Raw genomic sequence first — 12,416 nt, forward strand, 5'->3', positions numbered from 1 at the left:
ACACTGCTACTGTAGATCAGTGCACTATTTCCAGGTGTCCTCAGTGTATCATGCTAATCCTGATCAAGTAAGCTCAGTGTTCATGACTCTTTCAGGACTTGCTGTTCCATGTTGACTAGAGGGCACAGATGGCCAGCCTAAGAAAAGGGTGAATAGATAAGATGGGACCAAAGACCTGTTGCTGTCCCCTGCTTTGTAAAGGACATCCCTGTTGTTCCCTGAAGGGATAATTGTTCTCTGCATTTATTTTGCCTTGCTGGCAAAAAACTGTCATTTGAAGATTGAGGGTCTGTCCCTCCCTTTTTGGCGTGGTGGTCACAGGACAAAATCAGGGACTTTTTCACTGTCTCTGTGTGTTCTCAAAATGATGGCTTTCTGAGGCCCTTGTGCTCTTTTCTGCTCCTCTCCCAGCATTAATGCTTTCATTAACTGAGCCTGCATCTGCTTAAAATGTACCTCCTTGTACAATCATGTAGCACGTAGCGTTAATTATTTGGTAATATTATGACTATGACTGAGTAATGCTCAGTTAGAAATCCCTGAGGTCAGAGTCAGGCCTGCTTGACTCAGTGTAAGAGATTACAGCCCCCTTCAGCCTCACTGTGGAGGCCAGATCTGAAGATTCCTCCATCACTGCAGTCCAGTCATAAAGGCTGGGATGGACTTGGGCATCTTTGCTGGCAAAACTGCCCTTATTTGAGGTGAAAGCAATTGTCCTACAAAACCAGGTGGTTTGCATTTGTGTTTTGGTCTTAAAGATAGATGTAAAGAATCACAGGCACAATAACCTGAAAGATAATATTTTACCTTAGTTTCCAAGTTTCATGCACTTTTCTCAACTGACTAAGCCGTTAATAGGATTATTTTCTATCACATCAAAACTGAAGCAGGTGAGTGAGGAAGGGGCATGTTAGTCTTGTGTCCAAAAGTGTCAGACATAGTTGGAATTCCTTTTGGTGGGAGCGTAAATTGATAGCAAGATGAGAAATGAAAAAATACCAGATTTCTTTTCTCATTATAAACAGTGCTGCATTTAAATCGATACCTATATGATGATATAAAAACTGGCACAGATATAGGCCAACAGCATTCAAAATGGACTGAATACACACAAGAAATTATATAGTACAGCTGGGAGCTACTTAGGATGTAGTGTTCTGGTTATGCCAGTTGGGTGTGTTGGTTTTCTTATTGTCTTAGTATCCTTTAGGAGCCACCTGACCTTATCTCCTTGCTGGCAGGCAGCCCATGAACGTACAACTGCTTCTGCCTCTCCACCCGTTTCTCCCCATGTCTCCCCTGTGGCTACAGGTGAAGACACATTTTTCTAAACAAAAAAGGCTCCTCAGAACTGAGGTACTGGGCTGGTGTTTGTCATTCATTACAAGCCAGCTTTTATTCCAGGATGCTGTAACAAACCAAGCTTTTTTCCTTTGTGCTGCTCTTTGGTTTTCAATTTTTTTTTTTTTCCTCCATTCATAAGGATAACAGGAGAAATTGTTTTTGTTCAGCTGCAGTCCTCAGAATCTGATTGTTTTGTCTTTGCTTCCTCCAAGGCAACATAGCCATGAGCTTGAACCACCTTATTTTTTCTAGGTTCTTGTAGGCATTCTCCACTGAAACTGATTATTTGGAAATTTAATTTCCATGAGTGGTCTCTGTGTGTCCATTTAGATTAATGACCAATAACTATATAATATATATACTGTGTAATTTTAGTATAATTATAACATATCTAAGTGACTGACCCAGAGCACAACATGGCCAACATTTTTGGTGTCCCATCCCCTGCTATGGAGAAAATCCTAACAGAGGGCTGGAATGATCCCTGCCCTGACCCATATTCAGATCTGCATGAGCTACCCACCACATGGATCAAGCTTTCTTCCACTAAGGGCACTTTGCCAGGGCTACCTCACAACTGGAGGCGAGGAAGTGAAAGGCACAAGAAGGGAAACAGAAGGAAAGTTTCCACACAGACACACAACAAACAAGGGGGGGTGAGGAGTCTGCCTTTTAAGGCACAGTGTGTTAACTATTATTGTTATGTGGTCTTTACATTCCACAGGGATAGGCACCTTAGAAAAATCCCAAAATAGATGCAGTACAGAATTATATTGGGTTTTTTTTTTTTTTTTTGAGGCACATTGTAGTCCATGCATTACCATGAGTTTGGGCTCTCATGCCCAGGAATCTAGGGGGAGCATCTCAGCAGCTGATTCTGGTATCATGGTATGGTTTCTAGAGATGCTGAGAGTACTGAACTGGAAAATGAAGCTGGGCAAAAATGCATGGGTAACTGAGAGAAGTGTCTTGTCCAAGCAGGCAGCAAGTATTATGCTTGAGTCCTTCTCTCTGTTTATCAAAATATATGTTCACTTGGAATATGTTTTCTTCTTGAGACAGTGTTCTACTACTTCTGCAGAAAGTAATGGAAAGTTGTGGTGTAATTCAGCAAGATGTAGTCAGGCTTTTCTGTTTTTTTCCTGGTAGGGATTACATTTTCCTCTGAGCAATACCACAAGCATCAGTCAGACTTTGGCCAGTTGGTGCCTTTGGATCATGCACACATCTCCCTCAGCAATTGGTGGACAGATAGGCTGTGAGATCATACAGATATGTTCCAAGAAAGCAACAGGATATTAGCTGAGCACTTGGATGGGGGAGTGAGGAAGAGGAGCATATGGCCAAAAACAATATCCATGAATGTTCCTTGTGCTGCTATATAGGCATAAGGCAGAAATGGGTGAGCTAGCTGTTGTAGCCATGGAAGAGAAGTTTGGTATTGTGAACGTGTGCTGAAGCATGAGGGTTTGATAGAAAATGAGGGAAGATGAAGCTTAACAGGAAGGTTCAATGCAGTGGTCAGCATGTCATGTGATGCTCAACCACAGGGTTTTCCTGCTTATGAAGAGCAACCATCTCAGTGATATCCAGATTAATGTTCTTGTCTAATACAAAGAGGGTTATAATCAGCCTAGCAGTTAGGAGGCCTATTAATTATATGATAGTGGGGATCAGGAAAGGTCCTGAGGAATGAGGCTGGGTGCTCAGTGCCTCTTGTTGTTTTGCTTTTCCCTCTTTCTTCCTCAGCTTTCAGTGTCAGCAACTGAATAAGCTTTCCTAATCCATTTTAGGGAAGTATGGGAGCAGTTCTTTTCAAAGCGTCTTCAACTTCTTGGGAGAGGGAGATTGACGGTGTTTTACAGGAGGGAGTTTGGTTTATTTTTAAGTTAAACTTTAAGAGCCCTGGGAGGCACGAGTGATTCTATGACCTCTTCGTCATCTGAGGGGAGCTAATGCAAACTTGAACAGCTTTTCAACACATAAAATCTGTGCCCAGTCTCAGACAGGTACCACAAATGACTTCAAGTATCTCACTTTTTGCATATGAGACAAAGATAAGGCAAGATCTTAAATCTTCTCAAAAAATAATTTTTTAAACACCTAATCCAGTCCAACACTGCAGAGAGGTCTTTTCCTCCACCTTGTTTTCAAGTAAAGCAAGGAAATACTTTTGAAAAGAAAATACTATATGAATAACATGTGTCTTGAGGAGAAGGATCAGATGAAAGCTAGCACCACAGCACTCAACTTTTGAAAATACAGTATTTTAAAAATGAGGGAATTTGTTGGAAAAGAGCATGAAATGAAAAAGCAGAGGGCGCATGATAGATGTTAAAACGGAAAGTGTACGCAATTTTTAACATAATCCCACAGAAGAAACATGAATGTCTGTGTCCCGTAACCAGAAAGGAGAGTCTGTGCAAAGCATTACCCAGCTGTAGGGAAGGGGAAGAGAAAAGATCGACCTCAGCAGTACCACAGAATTGCAGGATGTGCCTGTGTCACCCTTTTCCTCACCCCTACTTCTGTCTTACCCTGTTGGGTGGGATCACATGTATTTGTAATTGTGGCCCATCTGTATGGCTGGTAAATCAGCAGGAATGTTGCTTTTAAGTATAAAAAGATGACTTAAGAAGTGGCTTATGATACCAGGAAAGTTACAATGTCCACCGAAAAAAAAAAAAAGTAACAGAAAAACCAGCACATTGATACAAATGATGTGATCGGATAGGGACATGTGGTTTCTGTAAAAGAAAATCATGTGTTCCTCCACTAAGATGTTTTGAGCATGTCAGGAAAATCACAGACTTTAAAATCAGTTGAAATTTATTTGGTCTATAAAAAAAGCCTTTGGCAAAGCTTCTCACAGAGAAGCTGCCAAATAAATTAAGCAATGTGATGTACTGTGGCAAATTAGAAATTCACCAAGAGACAGTAAAACAAAGGGTAGGAAGGAATTAGCAATTTTAAGCATGACAAAAGGCTAACAGAGGGGTGTTCCATTACTAAAAGTGGAATTGTGCATATTTTAGCGAATGTGATCTACACAAAGTGATGACTGTGGGTAAGAGAATTGTAGATGGTACAACCTTATGTGCATGAATCGAGATGAAAAAAGGCAAAGCTTGAAAGGGAACAAAAGGAGGCTGGCTGCCTGATAAACAAGGGGGCAAATGAAGTTATTGTTGACAAATAGAAGGTACTGTACCTTGGAAACCAGAGTCTAATAATGCACCTGGCTGTCGGATATAATGAACTGTAACTGCTCAGGAAAAATATCTGGATATTGTTGTAGACAGTTCAATGAAAACCTTTTCTTGGCATGCACAGCAGTGGTTAAAAAGCACATTAGATATTTGAGTGTCTGGAGAATAAAACAGAAATAACACTGAAAATGTAACAATGTTACTATTAGCATATGGTATGCTGCCACTTCTGGTCACTGCATCAGAAAAGACATATGAGAAATACAAGGGATTTCAAAAACTGGAAGTGAAAATTATTAGTGGGATGGCAAGAAAAGACTGCCTTTGAAGAAAGAAGCTGAAAAGAATGGGACTGGCAGGAGGGTGAGAGAGGTGTGATCAGAATAATGCCTGATAGAGAAGATGAACTGAACGGCCTCTTTTTTTTCTTTCTTGTAATGTGAGAATGAGGAGGCAGCAAGAGAAACAGAGAAACAAAAATAAAAAAATTTGACCGATACGTAACTTGTACCCAAGTCCTCAAACAAGGCCTAAAGTTTGTAAGGACACTGTAATTCTGTTGAAAATTACTGCATGTGTCAAAGCAAGCACACACTGACAAAAACTGCAGAACCACAAAATATCATTTGAGACTGGGCAGCCTGTAGGGTTAGAATAAAGATGATACAAGTCCTTTGCCCAGTCAAGGAAAACATCCCTGGTTAAAGGAAATAAACTCTGAAGCCAGAAGCCCTTAAGTGGTTCTGGCATAAGTCAAACAGTAGTTTTATGGGATTTTGAAAGAAGCATTGTGTATGAGCAGGTTGTGCACTGTGGTTTGTTGCAGTGTAATTCAGAGAGATCCAAATCTGGCAGCAGCTGGGCTCAGACTGGCACTTTGGGGAAAACCTGCCAGCTGCACTCTTGTCTCCTCCTGCCTGTGGTTCTTGCAGGAAGAGCCTGATTGAGCCTAAAGAAGACATCTGATGGTTTGGGTAGCATTAGCACAGTGTAAGAGCTATTCTCTGCCTCATGGAGGGAGCAGGCGGCTTTTTGGGCTGTAATATTGTGTGGCCTAAATCTCCCCTGTGGCTTTCTGTGTAGCTCTACGGGGTTTCTTGTTTTTCATTCTGCAGCAAGTAGTTGCTGCTTTGACTTTTACCCCCAAATGGCAAGGAATGGCAATTCTTGGCTCTTTTAGCTGCTGTTGAACGAGAAAATAAGGGAGTTTTTCCTTTAGGGGGATTTTAGCTTAGCTTTAGTGTTCAAATTTTTAAATTAATGTTATTTATGAAAATGAAATAAAAGTTAAAATCTTCTTGTGGGAATGGACTCTGGACATTGGAGAGGCTAAATCTTTGGCTTAATTTTTTTTTCATTTTTTCTTTTTCTAGGTCTAAAATTTTTCCTTTCAATACTCAAAATATTTGGGTTTGAACTCTGTCATTCCTTGGCTGCGAGTTAGAAACGTTCCTTGTTTTATGAGAAATCCATCGGTGATGAAGTTACTGTCTTTGGGCAGGAGAAAAAGAATTCAAATCAAATGAATCAGTGGCTCCTATTTTCATCCATTCTCAAAAGATATTGCAGAGGTGGCATGCCATACTCCCAGGGAGAGAAGGTGGGCTCCCACACAGGCTCCGTCACCTGCCTGCAGCTGTGCCAGCCTTCTGAAGGCATCGTATTGATGGCTGTGATAAGGGCCTCTGCAAGACGTGATTAAACACATAGGCAGGGAAATGCTGATTGAAGGGGATCCTGGAGAGAAACCCTGGCACACAGAATCTGTGGGTGTAAGCGATAAAGTTGCCATGGTGAGGGTGCTTGCTGCCCTGAGTACATCTTGGTGTTCTCTGAGAAGAGTGCTCACACACTGCTGTACTCACAGACCATCCTGCTTCCAGTAGTGTAGACAAGCAATCTGGTTGGCATTTTCGTTGTAGCCTGCTAATATTTAGAATTTATTGTGTTGCAGTTCTTCTGCAAGATTGCCTTAAATCTGTGTTAGGTTAGCATAAACTTTTTCTTTTTTTCTTCTTCTTTTTTTTTTTTTTTCTGTCATTGTCAGGTGCAATTATAAGATTCCAGAATTGCTTTGTCTGTAAATGTCATGCTTAGACAGTATTGAGAATGTTGTTCTGGCCAAGAGAAACTCTCTCTTGCTGTCCGTCTAGCACCTCCAGAGCCACCAAAGAGCCACTGAATGAAAAGTTACACACCACTGGTGAAATGTGTCTCCACTGAATGGAAAAAGTGCAAAAAGAGAGACATCCCCCAGCTTTACATTTTATCAGACCTGAGCTGAGGGCTTGTGTAGAGCTGGAAGTCCTGGATCTGAGCTTGTGACTGAGTTCCTATTACAATATAGGAATTTAATCAGGCAATTGTCCACAACCACGTGAAACTCCAGCCTGAATTCTGACAGAGCCTTGTTTGGGAAATGCTGCTGTTACTCTGGAGCTCTGCAGTGTCTGCACCAGGACTCCTGGGATCTAGATCTCAGCTCTGCAGGAGAGCAGAAAGTGCTGAAAGCCTTAGCTAAAGCTAGGTTTTCCAAGCTCCCTCCTGTAAATCTGCAGCCCTCAGGGCTTTTGGACTCCCAGGCTGTAGCAGCAAGCCTTGAATCCCTGGCACAGCTGGCTGCTTCTGAGCCAAGCTCCGGGAGCACGGGGAAGGAAGAGTGCCACTCAGTAGGGTAGGGGAATCACACCTTGTTTGCCAAGAGTTCATCAAACCTCTCCATGTTTCAGGTGAAATATTTTGCATTCAACAAATTGCCTTTTTCCAACAAAAATCTGTCTCACTGAAATGTTTCCAACCGACTTGAGTCACAAGCGAAAGCGAATGTGTGGAGCTCAGCTGGTGCCAGTGTGCCCCGATCACATGTTCTTCCATTAATAAGGAACAAATATATGTATTTGCCAGCCTTTTTGCAGGGAGTAGCCTGGAGTGCTGCTGTCAGGATTTAAAGTTTATTTGTGAAGCCGTAGCGAAAAGATTTTTCAACAGCCTGGCTGCTATTATGCTGGGCTCAGTTGTTCCTTCTCTTTAATGAGTACTGTATGAAGCTAGAAATTGTATAATTATATGTATGTAGCTTATATAGTTTAATGAGGGTGTCTGCTCATATAATACGTGAGTCATTACACAGGGATGGATGGAGTTCCCTCTAAAAGGTAATCGGGATCAAGCCTGAGGATAGCAGGCATTGTATTCATACTGGAGCATGCAGGCTCTATGACAAAGAGCTTGCAGTCAAAATATGAGGACAGTAAGATTAACTGTGATCCTTAACTGACTGATAAACTAGAATAAACGGCAGACACCATCTCTCATGTTTCTATTCTATCATAAAAGAGCTGTTTATTTTCTGGTAGAATTAATTTGCAGCAAACTGTTTCAATAGCTCCTTGGTATTGCCAGGTGCTGTGTTTTTACTCTAATGGTACATAAATCAGTGATGGACGTTGCTGTGCTGGTTGGGCTTTTTATTTTGGCTGGGTTGCTCTGAACAATTTTTATTAGTTAGATTGCACAGAGTGATGTTTGTTTTTTAATCAAGAAAGTTATTAGTTATAGCTTGGAAGTCTTTATGCACCAACAGGTCATCAGGATCTGATTGTAAGAACTGTTTGATCCAAAGCAGACTTCATCATTTCCAACCTGCAGGAACAGATGTTCCTGATTTTTTGTTTTGTTTTATTTTGTTTTGTTTTCACTTGAGTCTGATGTTTACGCTCTTTGACTTGTGTGAAAGAATCCTACTGTTCTTGGGGTCTGACTTTCCAAGTGCTCAGAATGAAGAGTTCACTCATTAGTTAATATTTTCTTTTGGTTTTTTGTTGTTTTTTTTTTTTTTTCAAAGAGTATGAGAAATGCAGAGTTGAGATTTCTGGAATTCTATTAATCTGCTTGGCTTAATACATGCTTTTATCTTTCACTTCTTGAACCAGGTTCATCAGCACCAAGACAGGGGTGAGACCTTCCAATGCCAGTTATGCCCTTTTACCTCCTCTCGCCACTTCAGCCTGAAACTCCACATGCGCTGCCACCAGCATTTCCTCAGGACAGAGTCTAAAGTGAAGGAGGAAATGCCAGAAACTGAGGTGAAGGGGTCACCACAGCTAAACAGTGACTCCTGCCCGGGACCACAGAGGGAAGGAGCGGGGCCCGACCTCACGGGATCAGCATCTGTATCCAAAACACCCGATGTGGCTGGGCAGCCTGCTGGGGGGGTTCCACCTTTGCTGGTGAAAGAAGAGCCCAAAGATGACACTGGCGCCTCAGCTGCACCTTTTGCTCTTAGCACTGTTGACAGAGCCCCAAACAACACAAAGCTGAAAGACTCCTCTGACTTCGTAGCCAATACAGCATCAGCGCTATTCAGCCAAGACATCTCTGTCAAGATGGCATCAGATTTTCTAATGAAGCTGTCAGGTAATTGAGCAGCAGCATTGGCTACTCCTTTGTGGGCTAGGACACACTTTGTCTTGGTTTTGCTAAGTCAAGGAATTGCTAGGAGCAAAACATTGTAGCTTCTTAGCTTAATAATTTTTCTTTTGATAGGAGAGGCTTGGTGGAGGGCAAAGGGGAAACAGTGAGAAGGGAAAGGGGTTTTGCTGTTTAATTGCTGGGATTAGGAGCAAGAACTGTTTATCCAGGCTTTCACGTTCATTAGTATTTACCTTGGCAAATCTCTTGTGACGCATTTTCCAGGCATGCGGAATACCTGTAGCTCTAGTTTGAAATCATTGAGGGCCACCCACGCGCCCAGCATGTTCAAAAATTCAGTTCTTAAGTTCTCTGCCTTTACCCACCTGTTAAAAAGAATCAATGAAGTATTGGTCACCTTTCTTTCCAAGTAGCATTTGAGGCCTATGTGGTAAGTGCTTGTGAAGTGTAAATGTTACTGCATTTGGGTTTTGTTGCTAGCACTTTTAAAAGAAGAGTAATCCTAGAGATTCATGTAAGCTTTTAAAAATAATAATTATTTTAATTTAAATCCGTATCTAATGCCAAACATACGTTTAGTGTTTTTTCACCATCAGACCATTGCTGTAAGAATGATATTCATGTGTGAAACTGAAGTGTAGGATGTGTTTAGGGTGGATCTGTTATATTTTATATGCTCTTTTATTGATTTGACTGAATACTTCAGAACAGTTGATATTCTGGGGAGGTGTTCCATGCCAAATGTTTTCAAAATAGGCCTTGAATTTTTGAAGAGAAAGAAGTCAGGAAAAATGTCACTCAAGGAGCTTCTGTTTCACAAAGAGATCTTGGTCCCTATGGGAAGTTTTAGGCTTTAGAGATAGAAGATAATCTTCACCACAGAAAATAATCAGTCAGCTTTCTCCTTTAAATGGAAAGTAATTTGTATTTGAGCAAATTTTATTGTCAGGTAAACTAAGGAATTAGCTCTGTGTTAATGCCCAGCCTTGGTGAAACCACAGCCATTTGTTTAGGAAAATCTTGCTCTCCTCATCTTCCCAGATCTTTTTACCTCTGGGACCACAGTTCTGTGAGGAATTGAGTAGAATGGGTTAATACAAGAAATCTAAGCTGAGGCTTTATGGAGCCAGCCAGGAAAAGAGAAAACAGCTGAGGGCAAGCAGGAGGTGAATTGGGCTGGCACAAATGATACGCTGTGTTGGTTGGAAGAAGCCATAGGACCTCCCCCTGAAAATAATATTAAATAATCTGTCCATATAAATTATTAGTCTGACTGACAGCAAGTGGGCAGGATGAGTCTGTTTGGGTTTGCTTGTACATTTCTTTACTTGAGTTTCAAATTGGGACTCGATATGAAATCTATCTTACGCTGTCCAACAGCTGTCCCACACATGTTGTTGTTCCGATGTCGACCTTAAATTTGGGTTGCTGTGCACAAAGAGGCTCTGCACATCAGCAGGGCTGGCCTGGGGAGGGTGGTGCTCATGATGGCTGCATGTATCAGGATTGAGAGCAGAGTGAAGGAGAGGGGGGGAAAGCCTGAAAGCTGAGAGAACATGCAACAATTTGGTGTGTGGCTTTTCATGTAGCAGTTGATGGGAAGCTGTTCACAGTTTAACAGGCGGTCATGTTTTCAGTGTCTGCTCTATTGGCATCAGAGAAGGGATACAAAGGTACATTATTCATGCAAAAAGCCTATGCAGTTATTTTATGGTGACTTACTAAAGGTCTTGAAACCTGACTTGTATGCACTGTTACCTAGCAACATGTTATAAAGTCGCTGGGGGAGCCAGATGTATCTGTAATTTTGTATGTGCGCATATTTGGATTAAAATGTACTGCCAGTCACCAAGTTTGCTACACGGGAAGAGCAATGTCAGAAGGAAGGGAATTTCTTTTTTCCTGAGATTTATATTGTGTTACATACATTTGGTTCATGCTTTCCCCTGTACAGAGTACATAAATTTAGAGTAGAAGTACTTCTCTTTTAGCAAGTTGGCTGAGTATTAGCTGCAGTTTTGATGGTTCAGCTCTGCTGAACGAAGTTCCTTTGAGTGATTTCTTTATTACGACAGTCTTGTTAGGCCCATCAGAGCTTCAATTATTTGCCCTACCTTTCCAATGATATAAATCTTTTGACATCTCAAATTGTATATGCCAATTGTAACAGCCAACACAGATTTTTCGAGACCAAATTATGTCAAAACAATCTAATTTTCTTCTCTGACAGGCCTTGTGGCTAGGAAAGAAGCAGTAGATAGATATATAGACTTTTAGAATTTGGCATTTATTCTTATTGAATATTGATGCTCTAAATGAACATTTCTTTTCGCTTGCCAATGTTTATTGCTCCTCTTCTTGCTTGGTGTCAATCTGTATACCTCCAGTTTCATGGGAAACCTGCTGAAGTCCATCCATCATGTCCCATGTCTCTCCAGTTTAGAGACGAAGGTGTCACATGTGACAGTGTCAAATGCTTGGCACAAGTCTGCTCTGCCCCTGTCCACCACTGCTGAAGCCCCACCATAAAAAGCCACCAAGTTTGTCAGGCATGATTTGTCCCTGGTGAAGCCACAGTGGCTGTCACCAACCACCACCTTGTTTTCCATGTGCCTTAACATAGTTTTCAGGAAAATGGAGATTATAGTAAATAATCATAAAATTATTGTAATTAAGACAAAAAGTAACAGGATTGTATCATGGTAAGGTTTAAGTTAGTGTTAGGAAAATCTTTCCCAAGCTGAGGTATTTATACCTCTAGGATAGCTTGGCTGGAGAGATTGTGGCATCGCTGCCACTGGGGAAATGTAAAAGCAGCTGGATGTCAGATAAGGCTGGTCACATATTAAGCAGTAAGATGGACTAAATCTGTGTATGTCAATCAGTGGACCATAGGATGCCATAAGCAGTGGCAAGAAATGTTATCTGAAAAAAAACAAGCAGCAAGCTGTAGAGATGCAAATCGGGGGGAAATTTACAGATGTTCAAAGTTAGACCTGATTTGGAGCAGGCCAGAGATGAATTATGGTGACACATGAATTATGATGAATTATGCTCAAAACAACCTTTCAGGTTTTATTCAGAAAGGCTCAGAGGAGCTTTAGATTTAAAGAGATTGAGAAATACTGCTGTGGGTGACCTTTTCAAGACCACTTCATACCCAACTCTGGGCCATTGCTTGCCAGAAGGATCTTTAGTTATGTGTTTTGTAAAATAAGGCATAACACAAATCACCAAATGTAAATCTAAAAATTAGAACAAATCTTGACTTTTTTTCTAGATTTAATTATCTAGATCCTAGTTTAAGGTAGGAGACTATTTTAAATTCACAAGAAATTTAAAAGGGTTCTCTAAAACTTCATTCAGATTTTTGTGTAAAGACAATTAGCAGATGACTCAACACATAAAGAGAACAATATTTAAGCATGGGTC

At 41.1% G+C, this 12,416-nt stretch overlaps 1 protein-coding gene across 3 annotated transcripts in view; it reads left to right on the top strand.

Annotated features, from left to right (window-relative positions):
* The window catches only part of ZNF827 (zinc finger protein 827), a 113,233-nt gene that overhangs the window by 43,468 nt on the left and 57,349 nt on the right, over positions 1-12,416 (top strand). For all 3 annotated transcript variants that reach the window (XM_066186530.1, XM_066186531.1, XM_066186529.1), the window contains exon 4: positions 8,486-8,969. In XM_066186530.1, coding sequence (XP_066042627.1) covers positions 8,486-8,969 — 484 coding nt within the window. The remainder of the gene's footprint in view (positions 1-8,485; positions 8,970-12,416) is intronic.

This window comes from Chamaea fasciata, unplaced genomic scaffold (assembly GCF_029207755.1).
Source record: "Chamaea fasciata isolate MVZ Bird 193981 ecotype frontalis unplaced genomic scaffold, bChaFas1.0.hap1 SCAF_6, whole genome shotgun sequence".
Classification (NCBI taxonomy): domain Eukaryota; kingdom Metazoa; phylum Chordata; class Aves; order Passeriformes; family Sylviidae; genus Chamaea; species Chamaea fasciata.